The 15,113-nt window shown below is 43.5% G+C and overlaps 1 protein-coding gene across 2 annotated transcripts in view; it reads right to left on the bottom strand.

Moving 5' to 3' along the window:
* Positions 1-379: 379 nt before the first annotated feature.
* ENTPD6 (ectonucleoside triphosphate diphosphohydrolase 6) overlaps positions 380-15,113 on the bottom strand; it is a 15,403-nt gene continuing 669 nt past the window's right edge. For both annotated transcript variants that reach the window (XM_035323099.1, XM_035323100.1), the window contains exons 2-14: positions 13,366-13,704; positions 11,955-12,031; positions 11,024-11,167; positions 10,274-10,349; positions 8,636-8,671; positions 7,416-7,504; positions 6,000-6,079; positions 5,318-5,382; positions 4,869-4,970; positions 4,243-4,383; positions 3,297-3,353; positions 2,061-2,173; positions 380-1,816 (exon numbers count right to left, since the gene is read on the bottom strand). In XM_035323099.1, the coding sequence (XP_035178990.1) occupies positions 1,727-1,816; positions 2,061-2,173; positions 3,297-3,353; positions 4,243-4,383; positions 4,869-4,970; positions 5,318-5,382; positions 6,000-6,079; positions 7,416-7,504; positions 8,636-8,671; positions 10,274-10,349; positions 11,024-11,167; positions 11,955-12,031; positions 13,366-13,624 (1,329 nt within the window). In that variant the 5' untranslated portion in view covers positions 13,625-13,704 and the 3' untranslated portion in view covers positions 380-1,726. The remainder of the gene's footprint in view (positions 1,817-2,060; positions 2,174-3,296; positions 3,354-4,242; positions 4,384-4,868; positions 4,971-5,317; positions 5,383-5,999; positions 6,080-7,415; positions 7,505-8,635; positions 8,672-10,273; positions 10,350-11,023; positions 11,168-11,954; positions 12,032-13,365; positions 13,705-15,113) is intronic.

The following is a 15,113-nucleotide window of genomic DNA, read 5'->3' as shown; positions in this document are numbered from 1 at the left end:
GCTTAGGGATATGGTTTAGTGGAGGACTTGTTAGTGTTAGGTCAGAGGTTGGACTCGGTGATCTTGAAGGTCTCTTCCCACCTAGGTGATTCTGTGATTCTGTGGTGTGAGGGGGACAGGGGTGGTATGAGGGGACAGGGGTGGTATGAGGGGACATGGGTGGCATGAAGGACAAGGATAGTGTGAGGGGACAGGGATGGTGCGAGGGTAATGGGGATGGTGTGAGACAGAAGGGATGGCCTGATGGGACTGGAATTTCTGAAGGGGATGGGAACTGCGTGCAGGGGATGGAAAGGTGTTAGGGCAGGTGTTTTTCAGCCCGCCCACCTTGTGGGGTCTGCCAGGTTTTGGCACTACAAGTCACACCACCAGCACCAGGTCTTCAGTTTTAATTGGAGTTTTATTGTCAGTAGGGTGGGGTTCAAATGTCCCCCACAGGCTCAGCTGCAGAGCCAGCAGCCATGCACACCTATATTGTGTCTCGCTGCCTCAGGGAAAGGACAGGGCTCTGGCCAAGAGAGCCCACATACCAGGGCACACCCTGCTGGCTCTCCTGCAGGCTGGGCTCTTTTACATCCCCTAATGACCACTCAGGTCTGCCTAAACACCCATACAAATACAACACAATTCCACGGTCGGATTACAAGCAGCGCAGCACATGCTCTCCAGCTCGTGCTGCCTCTGAGATCACTTCCAGCCTGTGTCTAGGACACTGCTGGAGTGGTGCATTGCAGCTACCCTGCCACAGCTCAGTGCAACGACAATACATTCATTTATCAAAGTGAGATGCGTCTGCAGGAAGTGGCACCCAAAACACCATTTATCCTGGGCCCTGCATTAGCCTTGACAAGGCACAAATGCCTGTGAGGTCCACTAAGCTGTGCTCAGGGTTTCTTTTTGTGGCTGCATCTTGTTTATGGATCTTAAGCTGACCTACTCTAAACTGTCAAATCCATCCTTAGCCCTGTACCAAACTCCCAGACCTTGGTCATCTTGATCCAGCACATCTGGTGTTGTCTTCCAGCACCAATCTCCCAACAGCCAACGTACCAACTTGAGGCTGTAGGTGTTACCCCTACAGGGCATACAGGCTCTGATTCATGCCTGTCTGTATCCAGCTTTTATAGTGCTCCTGAGCTTCGCTAGTCCAGCAATGAAAAGCAGAGCTGAAACTTCCACACAGCATTTCTCAGCTGCAGCCTGTCAGCAGCACAGCCGTGTAAATGCACTGTCTTCACACACACGCACGAGTTCATTTTCAAACAGGTAAGTAGTAAAATAAAAATAATTATCACTGGAAACTGCTGACAAACAGGAAAAAAACACCCTGAAATCAGGACAGCAAAGAGTTCCCTCTGGAGTGACTATTTCCTACACTGACCAGCACAGTACAAGCAAATAGCACAGGCATATTCCAAAAAGGTGTGGTTTTCTCATAGAGATCATAGATGTCCTGCAGGTGCCCAGGTTTTCTTTCAGTGATGATCCAGTTTTGCATCAAGTTGACTGCAGATGCTGTACAATCAAGGCTTATTCTTTAGATACTGCACTGTGCACTGCAAAAAAGAGCAAGTAATGGAGGGAACCTCGCAGGGGGTGGGAGGGAAGGGGCCTAGCTTATGGTAACCTCCCAGAGGACTCCAGAAGCCAAAATCAGACCCCTTCAACAGATTCTCCTGTGTTGGTTTTCCAAAACCTGAGGTTCCCAAAATTGCCTTCAAGAGCTTCAGTACTGCAGTCTATTGAGTGAGTCGATGTAATGGAAAGTGGCTCCCAATGCCCAGCTTGTTTCAACGTTGTTGATTTTCCGGGCAAGCTGGAGGAAAAAAAAAAAAAGTTTAAACACAATTCTCTGCCCGAAGGGGAAGTATGCAAGGTGAATATAGTGCTGAATGTTATCACATCTGGTTATTACAGCTGTTGGGGCAGTGTTGCCCCAGCTCAGTCACAGAGCATGCGTTGTAGCAAGAAGGGAAACCAGTGACCAAGCTACTGGCATGATGACAAATGCCTTGGCATCTTCTGCCCACTGTCCCCAGCAATCTGTTTTTGTGCATTACCTTAAAGACTTGGGTCTTCGGGAAGCCCAGTTCTTGCAGGAGGAAGGTTATGTATGTGAGGTCCATGCAGAGAAAAGGGTTGCTTCCAGGGCTGATTTCCATGGTTTTACACACTGAAGACAAAGAAAGCCGTGTCTGAACGTGGGGCTCAGGCCTAGCATCAACCTAGCTTTGAAAAACCTCTAACAAATCCTTAAAAAACACCTCTTTTAATTTGTGTTCCACAGTAATGGAACCCATTAAAATGACATTAAAATAACATGCATGTGTTTGCAGCAGCCCAAGAGTTTTGGCACCAGGAAGGAAGAGCAAGGCATTCTGTCTCCACAACGACAGCTGAGTTCCTTGTACTTACCAGGGCAAGGGCAAAAAGGGCCTCCCACTTTTCTCCTACCTACTTTACATCTTTTAAATATCAGCAACCTCAAGTGTGATCACATCTGCTTTTTACTGAAAAAAAGATGTCAGCAGCTTGGAAAAACAAGCACTGTGAAAAATTTTGTCCTATCTCAATAAAGCTTGAACGCTGAACAGTTAGTTGTGCTCCTCCTACTAAAAAATGTCTTGAGCATAAGCATTCAACTGTTTATAAATAAATAAATAGATTAATTAATTCAATTAAATAAAAACCACTTTCTTTCTCAGGAGGGAACACGTTAAAGATAGTCCAGAAATAAGAACTGCAACAATTGTTCAGTCACTCAGACAGTTTACCGAAAAGTCACAAGTCATTTTGATCAAGGCCTGAGTCTGTACTATTAAAAAACAACAAACAAACAAAAACGTGATTGCATTTGCAAATCTGAGGAGGCAGCTCTCTCTGCAGCTGGTGAAGCAAAAAAGGCTATGAATTGGTTTCCTCCCCTTTCCAATTAACAGTCAAATATACAAACAAATCATGAGAAAAATTGAAAAAATAAACAAGATTAGAATGGATTATGCTAACATGATGAGAACCCCCACGTTTATTTTTCAAACATGGTTTCAGGATAACTGTTACCTGGTGAGTTTATTAGTAATTCCCAAGAGAGTTTTTAAATGTATTACCAGAAAACTAAATCTAAAAAAAAAAGTTGATATTTTCAGAAATACACACAAATCAGCAGAGGTGCTATAGAGAGAGGTGAATATTTTCTTGAAACAAAAAATCAGTCTTCTTATCATGTCACACGTTTGCCATTTGGGTATGAATTTACACACAATTACCAGTCTTGTTTGATTGCATCTTTTACTCACCATACTTAGCTGCAATTTCAAAGTCATTGACAGTTAAGCTTCCTCCTTTTTCTTTATCTAAAAGAGAAGAAAAATCATGGTATGTTATATGTTTTTTTCATATAAAGGCAGTAGTAGACACACGTAAAAGACGTTTGTACAGACTGTTTGGAAATAAGCCTTGAGCCAACTGAAATCAATGACAAAACTCAGGTTTGCTTTATTGGTATAAGAACCTTTATTTAAGATTCTTAGTATAGCTTGAAAACCTAATTTTAAGAAGAACTTAGTTTCCTAAAACCAGATTCCTAAAAAAACAGAGTTTAAAGACTCCCTCATACTGTCCCATGTCTATGCTGCCTTGTCCTGTAATGCCTGAACACAGCTAACACCTTTGACCAGAACCGACAGGGCAGCGGTGCTCTACAACATATTAAATGTGAAATTATTCATAAAACAAAGTGGCTGAGGAGGGGGTAAGTTTGTCCATACTAGCTTGAGATACCATCGTCTGCTTCCTACTGCTAAATGTGACAGCCTTCTGTACACCAGCGTACCACTGGAAAAGAAATGGGATTCATTCTGAACACATGTTGAACTATCTGAAAATATTTACTCCATCTAAAAAGGTCAGTGAAGCAAAATATACAGCCCAAGAGAGCAAGTCCGATCTCCTTTACTGCCCAAGAAAAAAGCTAGCAAGTTTTTTCGTATCATCATGAAGTCTTTTTTCTGTTTTGGATTGTAATCAGACACCAATCATAACTAAAAAGTTTTGTAAAAACATACAAAAACATCACATCTCCAGTCCCTTCCGCAAAGAAATGCAACAACACCCAATATTCCCTCGAGACCACTGCACTGTGATATCCATGAGAGCTTACCACAGTGCTGTGATGTGTACCGGTGCTGCCATTTCTTCCAAGATCTGTCATTTAAAATGAAATGAAAACAGGAGCAAACATACCTATGAGACCAACCTCTGCTGCACAGTCATAGTAGTAGGAGAAAGCATAAAAATCCAAGTCCTTCACTTCCTCAGCTTTATGCACTTTCTTGTAGAGCATCTTTGCCACTTTGTTAGAACAAGACTCATACAGAGGCTCACCTAAAAGAATGCAAAGACACCCAGCATAGTATAGGTAGATGCTTACACACACAGTTTCTTCAGGATCTGCAAGGAGACAGGCTCCCTTTCGAAAAGCAGCGCTTCTTCATTTCGTACAGGCTCTTCACAGAGAATGGAACGACACACCTGCATTTTCTTCAAGCGGTAACTGACCATCCTCAGGCTGGGACCAAGTATGTGATAGATCAGAGCTGAACAACACCATTTGAGGCAGAAGGACTTGGAAAAGAATTTAGGGAGCGCTCAGCTCCATCTGCAGTACTACTAACAGATTTACTGACTGGGCAGACATACCACAGCGCGAGAGGCGAGAGCTGCAGAATCTCTTTAACAGCATGTCAAGAGACAGCCAGAGTACGCAGACAGAGCATTTAGTGTCTTTCCAAGAAGCTGAGGGCATATAATTTTACTCTTCTACTAGCATGCTGGCCTAGATAGGAAGAGAGAGCGATAAATCACTATACCTGCCTTCTGTCCTTTAATTTTGTACACGATCTCAGCATGTTGCCATTCAGATTTGAAACCAGGCGGTAAACAAGGGCTGATCAACTCCTCACCTTCCCCTACTGCAGAAGTAAAACAAAGCCACATTAGAGAAAAATGCAAGGAGTTAATTTTATATCTCCAGTCCTGCTTCCTACTGTCCCACATCCTCAGCAATGCACCTCTAAGCCCCAGCCATGCCTCAAGTGCCCCACGCCCCCCTAAGGCTGGCAAGAATCCACGTCTCCTGGGATCTAGCAGCATCACCTCCTGCATTTGTCTCAAACACACTCAGCTATGGTGACAGGAATGCACATACCACTCAGGCACCTTCAGCTCAGTGGGAAGAGGACAGACCACCCTTTTCCCCCACAACAGTGCAATGCACTCTGTGCTCAGAGCCAAGGCTTTAGGAGTGCCCGGAACTTACAGGGTTTTCCCTCAACTCCTCCTAAAATGGCGAGCCTCGCTGACATCAGCCCGAGTCCCAGGTAACTGCAAAGGGAAAAAAAAGCCTCTGTGAACAACAAACATCCTTCCTCTGATACTCCACCACCAACTTGGCTGGGACATGCCTGCCTCTTTTATGTGATCCCAGCAAAAAGGCTCAAGTCAGCAGCTAATGCATAAGGGGAAGAGTGTGACAACCCACCGTGATATTATCCTTACCCAGAGGGATAATCTCTCCTTGAAAAAGCACAGGGAATAGCTGTCAACTATAATGTCTCTTTAAAGGCTGGGAATGCTTCCCCTAACCTTTCTCCTACACTCCTCAAAGGCCACACAACTCCAGCATGGACTCTTTCCAAGCCCCAGCACATCCCACAGCAAACGTAGGTGGGAAGAATCTGCTTCCCTCTGCCCAAAGCTTTGGGCGGACGGGCAGCTTCAAAGCCAGGAGCAGAATTAGAGCCCATCACTTTCTCAGCCATCAGACTGCTTATCTGCCTGTTCTGCATAACCGCCCCCTAGTCAGCTTGTGTGGACAGTGACTTGGCTCAGGCTCACCCACTTCTTCTCAGGACTCAAGTGCACTTGAGCAAAACACCTAGATCTCACCGGCTTCAAAGAAAGCTCCTACTTTTACAGTATCTCCTCTTACCATGACTAACCTGTATGAATACAGCTTGTAGGTGCTGTTAAACATCTGAAATGAAGTTGTATGGCCAGCTGGTGACGTCTGAAGAGTTGCCTGGAGGGAAAAAAAGATGTCACGGCAAGCTTTCTGCCAGCAACAGCAAACATCAACAAAACAATCTTCCAAAACCTTAGGAAATATATGAAACAATCCTAGTATGGTTCAGAGAGAAGTGAAGAACTTGCATGTATCTCCATTTGACCTTTGATACATAAGATAACCAAAAAAACTGGAGCTAAAATAGTGACTTTACATGACAGTCCAAACTGGTTACATTTCTATGTGTGTCTACACCAAACTCATCTGTAAAAGAATTATTTTAATTATGAGGAATCCTTATTCCAGCTCTTAACTGTCTTTGTCAAGATGCTACAGAAACTGCCTCTTCACAGGATCACTACTAGGGAAAACTGTGCAAAATAATAAGTAAACCAGGCACGCATTAACTTCCTGCTCCAGTGAATTCAGCTGTGAACTTCCCCAAGCCAGAGGAAAAGCACATCACTGTTCTTGCCAAGGAACAGAGTGAGGACCAGCCTGTGGTCTGAAGAAATGAAAGGACAATTGTCTAAAGCACTGAGCAGCCTGTTCCCCAAGTGCATCACCACCACTAGCTTATTTATGGGGAACACAGCCCATGCCTAGCCGCTCATAGCTTAACACCATGTCTAACTCCAGAATTTCCACCTCCAGGACTCTTCACATTCCCTGGCATTCTGCTGTGAGAGCACAATGTCCTGATCAGCCCAGGCCAGCACACCAGAAACAGCAACCTTATCCTCTGCTTCTGTGCAGCTTTAGTACGAACAGGATCTCTGATCAGGCCAGGACCTTGCTACTCCATATCCACAGGTCTTCCTGCTCACAGAACGCCTATACTAATGCCGTAAGAGGAAGCTGAAATGACAAACATCAGCATGTGCTTCTAACTGCGTAATTCATGTTACTCTTTATAAAGCACTCATTTGCAACTGAGTAAACTCAGGAAAGCCACAAACATCGAGAATGCATCTAAGTCTGTTCTTAGAACACAATATAAACCAAATGGACTTGGACTCACTAACAGCACTGCCTTTGAGGTCACTACAAGCAGCACAAAGTGAGTGTTAAGACGCTCAGGACATTGCATTTTCTCCTACATAAAGCAGCCCTGGCATTCACCACATGCACCGACCCATGGAGCTGGAGCAAGAGGACCGATGGAGAGTTATGCATGTCTCTGTTACCGACTGTAACGAGGCACACGTGACCAACTGATAAGGGTTTTTCTGTCAGAAGCATGGCTTTATGTTACACTGACAACCCCCTGGCATGTGTCCAAGGGAAATAAAACCGAGCAGTTACTGATTCCTGCACCACCATTTCCCTACAGCGTGCATGTTCCCATTACCTCGGTGTGTGGGAGGAAGGTGATCTGTGTGGATCCGCCACCCAAGTCCAGCATTCCTACACTTCTCTTCTGCGGCTCATCTAAGCTACCTAAAATGTGTGACAGAACAGACAAAGGCACGGTGGGCACTGTGAGAAACTGGCAAGGAATAAAACCAGAAGTACAGCTGTAAAGAAAGACAACAATCCAACTCCATCTGTCAGCTTCCAGCCAGCACCAGATTATAACACTGTCACTTATTCATGCTTTATCAGGGTGACCTGAAAATCTTCCAAGTGACTATTATTTCTCTGGTGGCTGCTCATGCCCTAATTACAGCAGCTTTGGTTATTGGATTCCTAAACATTCTTCACTGCATGCAATCACCTTTTTGCAAACTTTACTCTGGTAACCACTTTGAAACACAAAGGAATGTGGTTTTCCTGGCCACCTCTCCCCAATCCCACAGCGGTATTTTACAGATTCCTATGGCCAAGGGGAGGACAGACTGAAAAGAGCTGGCTTAATAGACTAGCTCTCTGAATTCTTCCTGCTGCCGTCCCAGACCTTTCTTCTCATTTAAATCCAGTTCTTCTCAGATCCTTCAAATACACCTTCCTGACAGGATCGGTTTGTGCCAAGTACCACAGTATACCTCACGAGAGCTAATGTTTGCAGATCTCTGACCTTTCTGATACTTCCTGTGAGCATAAAAAGATTTACAGCACTTGTCATAATGCTCCGAGCGCTGTGCTGAACAGAGAGCTTGGGTGGCAGACTGGTTTGCTTACCGTCAGAGAGGGCTTCAGTTTAATTTTTTTCTTCAGCTACCCTTTTCTACCTCACCAGTGTAAACACTTACTGTACTTCTGTTATAAATACGTAAGGAAGCACCATCAGCATTTACTTTCACACTGTGCAGCTGCCAAGCAGATCTCCAATATCCACATCAAAAATTTATGCAGAGCTAGTGGCAGACTATAAAAAGGAATAAACTGCTCTGGTACCTTACAGGGAATTAGAAGAAAGGCTACATGAACGTCTAGGAAAAGGGATTAAGTTCCTCATTCTATCAAGCAAATGGCAAAAATCTTAATTACTTAAATGGGACAGGCCAAAAACAACTAGTGACTTATTTCCAGACCCTTCCAATGAATGAGCAAATATTATACAGGGGCAGAAAATGGTATGAATTTCACAGCGTCAGTCATATTTTTAGACACATACTCATGTAAACATACCTGTTAAAAAATTTATTGTGATCCAGGCTGAAATACCTAACAAGAAAGAGATTCAGAAGAGGCCTGGTTAGATCACGTAATATCAGAAGATGCACCGATATGTCATGTAGTTTCGATTTATATAACAACAGTAAGCATTAAGATGAGCCATGTTACAAGGTCTTCTTGGCTTTTAGTATGTTTCACTGGAGGTATGTTAAAGTTTTCTCAGTTTCACTGCACCATCTAAACAAAAATAATCAGCAAACCAGAGCTTGTCATGCAAACACAGAAAGAGACACCAGAGAAGCATCTACCACAGGCTCCTTTGTCCCCCTTTGACAAACGGAGGATTTCTAATGAAAAGACTCCAAAGGGCACCTAGAAAGAAGGACTTTCAAGGGAGGCAAAAAAGGACTGGCTCTGCTGAGCTACCCTGACCCAGCCTGCCCCAAAGCCAGTGTTTCCACAACTGTCTATGACTGTCATAAACCAAGGTTAGAGGCCTTGAGCAAAGAGAGTAGCCTTCTGTACCAGAGCCTATGTGGTAGTAGGAAGAGAAGCCCCATATACGAAATGTCTGGAGAACGCTGTACTGCACAGGTCAAACACTTAGGTGAGAAGTCCCAAAGGCTCTATCAGAGTGGCTTCAGTTCTTAGCTAAAAAATAAGGAAATGACCAACACTCACATTGTTTGTTTTCCAGGAAAATATCCACCAGTAGGCTTTTGTGTGGTGTTAAGCACACAATTTTCCTTTTAAATACTAAGAATTTTCATCTTTCCAGTGCTTTATTTTTTCCTATTTTCCTCAAAGCATTTTTGTGAACTGCACTGTTGCTGTCCTTTTCTTGTTTTCCAAACTTTTTCTCCATGAGTTAGGTGAACTAATGGCCCTTATGTTAACAAATTAAAATATTTATTCATTTGGTTAAAACTAAGGCACGCTAGGGAACGAGGTCCACTTCAACCCTTGGCTGAACCAAGGCTGCCAGAGCTATTAATGAACTTAAAATTAAAAGAATTACAATGTCTTTCTTCCATTAAGCAGTGAAAAAGAAACTCATAAACAGCTCTAAAGCAGCAACTACTTTCAAGTCTGGTTTCTAAGCAGATTAAAAACACACTTCAACACTAAGTTACACAGAATGTAGGCATGTTTCTTTGAATCACTTTAAGTCAAGACTGATTCTGGGTTCTGTGCTCAGCCTTTTTTGATGAACATCCACTTACTTTAATATATATTTTCTCTCTGCAATGCTTTTTTCAGGTTCAACTCACAATCACACTCATTAGATCAGTTTTCATTAAGACCATACAATTCCAGAAAGCTCAGATGAGCTTTGTCAAAAGCAAGGTGTACAAAAACAGGAGGTGTTGAAGACCACCTCAACAAACAGATACACAGAGAACCTTCCAGAAGTGCTGACTGCAATTCCCACAGGAATTGCCTGGTAACCAGAGCTTTGAAAATCAGGATGCAGTGAAGGACTTCACACTGGAAAACAGTACAAAATCTCTTAGGCAGGCACTGTCTGAGGCAGTATAAAAATTGTATCAACCCCCCTATGTATGGGTTCCTAGTATGGTCAGTGGAGACTTGCCACAGCGCAGCAGGAATCTCCAGGATTGCAAAAAGGTTCTTCAGAAGTTAACCTACCTTCATCGGTTCCGTTCATTATTGACACACAGTTGTCCCTCACAAAGAAGGGGGAAGCCTGAAAAATCTCCTTCACCTGTAGTTCAAATAAAAGTTATGCTCAGAGAAAACTTTTTCTTCAGTTGAAAAGCTTTTTTTTTTTTTTTTTTTAAACTCTGGCTTTACACAACTGTTCCTTTTCTTGGGCCAGAAAACACATTTCCTCCCTCCAATCATTGCTTAGAAAAAAGAGTACAATTAGGGTAAAAGCAATAACTTCTCCAACAGCTCTAAGGTCTGGGACGCTATATTTTATTTTTATATTTTAAAATACTAAACCCTTTACATGCCTGTAAATACAATTTACATTATTTCTAATCAATATAAAGCAGAGGAATCTTGCAGCAGCAGGCTGATAACATGGTAAATCAAATAGCAGAAAGTTTTTCTCAGAAAAGCAGGATTCCGGTCAAAACCACCAACAAACCCACGCACTTAGAACAAGCCTGTGATGACTGTTAGAAGTATCTCATTACACTTCTTGTGTTTCACATCATCTCCAGGCTTATTTGGAGTTGTCATCATTCCTCTGTGTTTGTACCCACACAATTTCTCTCTCCGGACTCATCTGAGATCAGGTGACTTTATACTGCTTTCAGAGTAAAGTGACAGGAGTGACTGATGTACATAAGGAGTACATACTTTACGCTGAAGGGACCAATTCCTGTCATAAAATTTCTGGAAAGCAAACCGAAAGGTAAGGAACAGTACCTTATCCAGCAATTTCTGAGCCTTTTCTCCCGGCAGCAACCGTAGGCCAGCTGTCGCTTTCAGGACCAGAGGAGTAAACTTCCACAGCTCCATAGGAACTTCCTTCTTTGCCACCTCCAGGAGCTCTTTTATTCCCTGGCCACTCTGTGAGCAGAGAAAGAACCCCCCCCCAAAAGCCCACCTTAGAAACCCTTAGGATTTGCCTTTCTCGGAAGGGCAAAAGGGTGATCAGAGATATCATTCACTGTAAATGCGGAACAGGGACAAGTAAACATCACACGGGATCAGGAGAAAGTGGATGACTCACAGAGTAAGAACTGGCGGATGTAACTGGGATTATCCAGCAACAGGTCAAAAGCAAACTGGAAAAGTCACTTTCTCAACCTGTGCCATGTGCCAAGCAGTACCAAAACTGAATGTTCGGGCTACAAAAGGTTTAAAAAGCAATGTGGCAAATCCCTGGGAAGAAAACCCATGGATCCAGCAAAATACTGTGAGCTGGGTGCATGTCTGGCTCAGGAAGTCCCTAAATCCCTGTGAGCCAGAAGGTAAGGGAGACAGGAGAGAAGTCACTTAACACCTGGCCTGTTTTTTTGACTCTTTCCCTTAGAATCCGCTTCTGGTCACTTTTGGAGAAGGCTCTGCTCCAATCCAACATGGCTCTTCTGTCATATTCTTAAGCACACAGGAAATCTTAAGACAGTAAAAAACATCTGCTGTGTTTAATTAACATCACCAAGCAGAATTAGATGTGTTTCTGCTCCTTGATCCTCTGAGCGTCAACCAATTTCTGCTGTGAGTCTGTACCATTTGGAGTCTGAACGGAGACAGTTCAGCATATTGTACCAGAGCAAGATGTGATTTGCAGCACAGATCAAGAGCAGCACGCTTTGGTGCACATGCTTTTACAGTAACAGAAAAAAAATATTACCTTTTCAACATCATCAGCATATGCAGACAGACCCGGCTTCAGGGCTTTAAACGTCTCCTGGGTTAATTTGGGAGTCTCTGTTCAAAAGCAGTATTCCAAAATAAGTACCAGTACAAACCGTTTTGCATACACAAAGCCAAAACCGTTTTACAAACTGCATCATTATGTGCTAATGAGAGTCAACTGGAGCCTCTGCCTAATGAACGATCAAAGGCCGCCCAGGCTTTGAACACAGCCCCTGCCGTGGAATTAGCTCTCCACAAAACCACTTGTTAAAGTCACGATCGTGCTGGTGCCCACCATGCGCATATTCTTTATGCACATGAGACAAACGTATCAGATGGGTACAAGTTCTCTTTATGTCCTTACCCCTGCCATGACAGCTTTCCAAACTACACGGGTAACAAAGGCCACACGTTTCAGCATGCTCTGATCTGCCTAAACTTGACTCCAGGAGAAGTCAGTGGAAGTTTTACCACCGTTTTCAGTGGTGGCAGAGGGAGCCAGCCCTAAGTATTTTGGAAACCTGCAAGCAAGACACCATGAACTTGACAGCATTCCCATCTCATACCCAACTACACTCCACAAAGTTTCCTGCAATATATTCTGGAATTCTGTTTAGAGAGAAGGAGAGGTTTGGGAATACACTGAAAGAAGAACAAACGAAGTCCATGCGTGGACTGCTGTTTAACACCTTTGGTGGCTAGGCCTTACACTGGTCCATCCTGCAAACCTGCGGTGCTCCCCAAAGGCCGATCACACCATATACCACACTACTAGCTGTTAACAACATCCTCCACATCACCTATTTAAGTGTTCACAGGGTTTCTTTCATCTTTACGTGTTTCACAGACAGGAGTTGACAACACATAAACAAATGAATCTTACAACTCCAGAGGAAAACTGGAGCTTTACAGTCACCTTCTGTCTTGGTTCTCAGCAAAACTTTTTGTCCATTGCAATACGCAGCAATTTTATTCCAACAGGGAAATGCCATTGGAACCAAGACAAAGTTTAGTGCCACTGAGCCAGACAATGCAGAGAGAAGCAGCTCGCTGCTAGGAAATGGAGAGAGCCAACAACCTCATGCCAACAATTTGGGGGAATGAGGCACTTTGAACTTGCTCCTCTCACTCACAAATATGATAAAAACTGCTTTTCTTTAAGATGCGTTCCAAAGGTACAGCGGCTACTTAGTTAGCATTCTGACATTACTGCATTTTCCCCCTTGTTGAACATTTTCACAATGAATTCATCCAAACCCACATGCTCAAATCCTAATGCACCACCTGATGGCTCTCCGGAAAGAGCTGAAGTGCATTTGTTCAAGTGCTCCCAAGAATAGAATCATCAATAAACTGCACCATAATTTATAGAAGTGTTTGTCTGTTGTGCAGTGTGCAGGCCGTACCTTTAGGCTGCTGTGTAAATTTAAAAATATGGATGCGGGTTCCTGTGCTTCCTGCGTCAAACATGATTCCATAAAAGACCGAGAGCTCTGTGGTCAGTGCTTGATGGCTCACTTTGTCTCTCCTGCTTTCAGCAGCTCCTTCTGTTGCTCCCACAACCGGTTTGGAATCCAAGTGCCATTTTATGTACGCGACATAAATAGCGATGCATGCCAAAATCCCAAAAGCAAAGAACCGCTTTGATATCTTCATGGCTTCCATTTATCAGATCTCGTTTCTTCCTGTTACCAAATGTTTTATTTCTTCTGTTTCACACAGTACAGGTGGTTTCCACATCACTCCTACATCCAACAGAAAATAAAGCTGCGTTTTACTTTCTAAACCTGTAGAAGACCTAAAAAAACGTATAAAAAGATCTAAGAGCATGATGGTTATTTGATAAGGGACTTACAGGAATAAACTTGACTTGAGCGTGAGTTAAATGCTTAACTGTTAGTGACAAAGTTGGGAATGACTGTCAGAGTAAGCAATTATCCACTGCAACAAAGAGCCTGGTGAAAAACACGCAGAGTGACAGACTACTGCTTGCACATAAAAGGATTTCTGCCTTCAGCTCCTTCAGCATCTAGAGTGAGACAGCTGCTGTCTTCAGTGCTCAAATCTGTCTTGATCAATCCAGGGCAACTTGCAGTTAGATGTGCAAAACTACCCCAGCAGGACAATGCAGAATATTGAATTCAAAGAGCTGGGATTACCCTATGAATTGCTTGTAAAACTGGACCTAGCAGCAAAATCCCTCTTCTCTCACGTTGCCCGTCCCAGCCATCGAATGCCTCCACGGCTGCTGGATGCCAACATCACACACTGCTTTCCTAATGGTTCACAAGGAACATGTCCATCCTCCCTCAGCAGGTCACTGAGATCTACAGCTGATTTTAAGACACGAAACAGCATAAATATATATATATTTTTCCATTGCTACTGAGGCCTAAGAAAGAATAGAGGAAGGAGAGTTCAGAGAAGCTAAACACGGTATCTGAGGGGTGAAGGAACCTCCAGAGGTCTCGTGTCCAAACCCCTGCTCAAAGCACGGGCAGCTACGGGGGCCAGTTGCTCAGGGCTTTATCCCATCGGATCTTGAAAACCTCCAGGGATGGGGATCCCACAGCCTCTGTGGGCAAGCTGAATCGTTTGCAGTTATCTTTGTTAGTTCCTTGATGGTGAAGGAGGTCCCAGGGGACCGGACATGGACAATTTTAATTTGTTTTTTAAAAGGCAAGGAGGAAGATCCAGGGAATCAGCCTGGACCCCCAGCTCCAACACCAGGAAAGACCCAGCAGGGAAGCACAATGCAACAAATATACAAGTGCCCATGTAGGCAGATGATTAACAAACAGTCATCAGTGATTTATGGGGAGAAAATTTACATTATTAATTTTTTGACAGTGTAATGAAGAAGAGAAAGCAAACTAGTTGACGAAGTTGACTTAAACAAGGTTTTGACAGATGTAATCTGTTGATGATGGGAATTCAGGAGATAAGCAGAGGGCGTGAGAGGGAGGAATTAAATTCGAGGTGATTACGGTATGCTGTCAAAAAGAGCTAGGAGAAAACTTTATAAAAATGGAGGAAGGTAAGACCAAAGGCACAAATCCGGGTGAAGAGCAGGTGGAGGGGAAGAGGAACCGTGGGGTGCTGCAGAAGAGAAACTGGGGGAATGGTGCTGGAAAAAAAAAAATAGAAAGGAAAA

The sequence above is a fragment of the Oxyura jamaicensis genome, chromosome 3, assembly GCF_011077185.1.
Source record: "Oxyura jamaicensis isolate SHBP4307 breed ruddy duck chromosome 3, BPBGC_Ojam_1.0, whole genome shotgun sequence".
Classification (NCBI taxonomy): Eukaryota; Metazoa; Chordata; class Aves; order Anseriformes; family Anatidae; genus Oxyura; species Oxyura jamaicensis.
The sequence above is the reverse complement of the archived record's forward strand: the minus strand, read 5'-3'. Positions and strand labels throughout refer to the sequence as shown.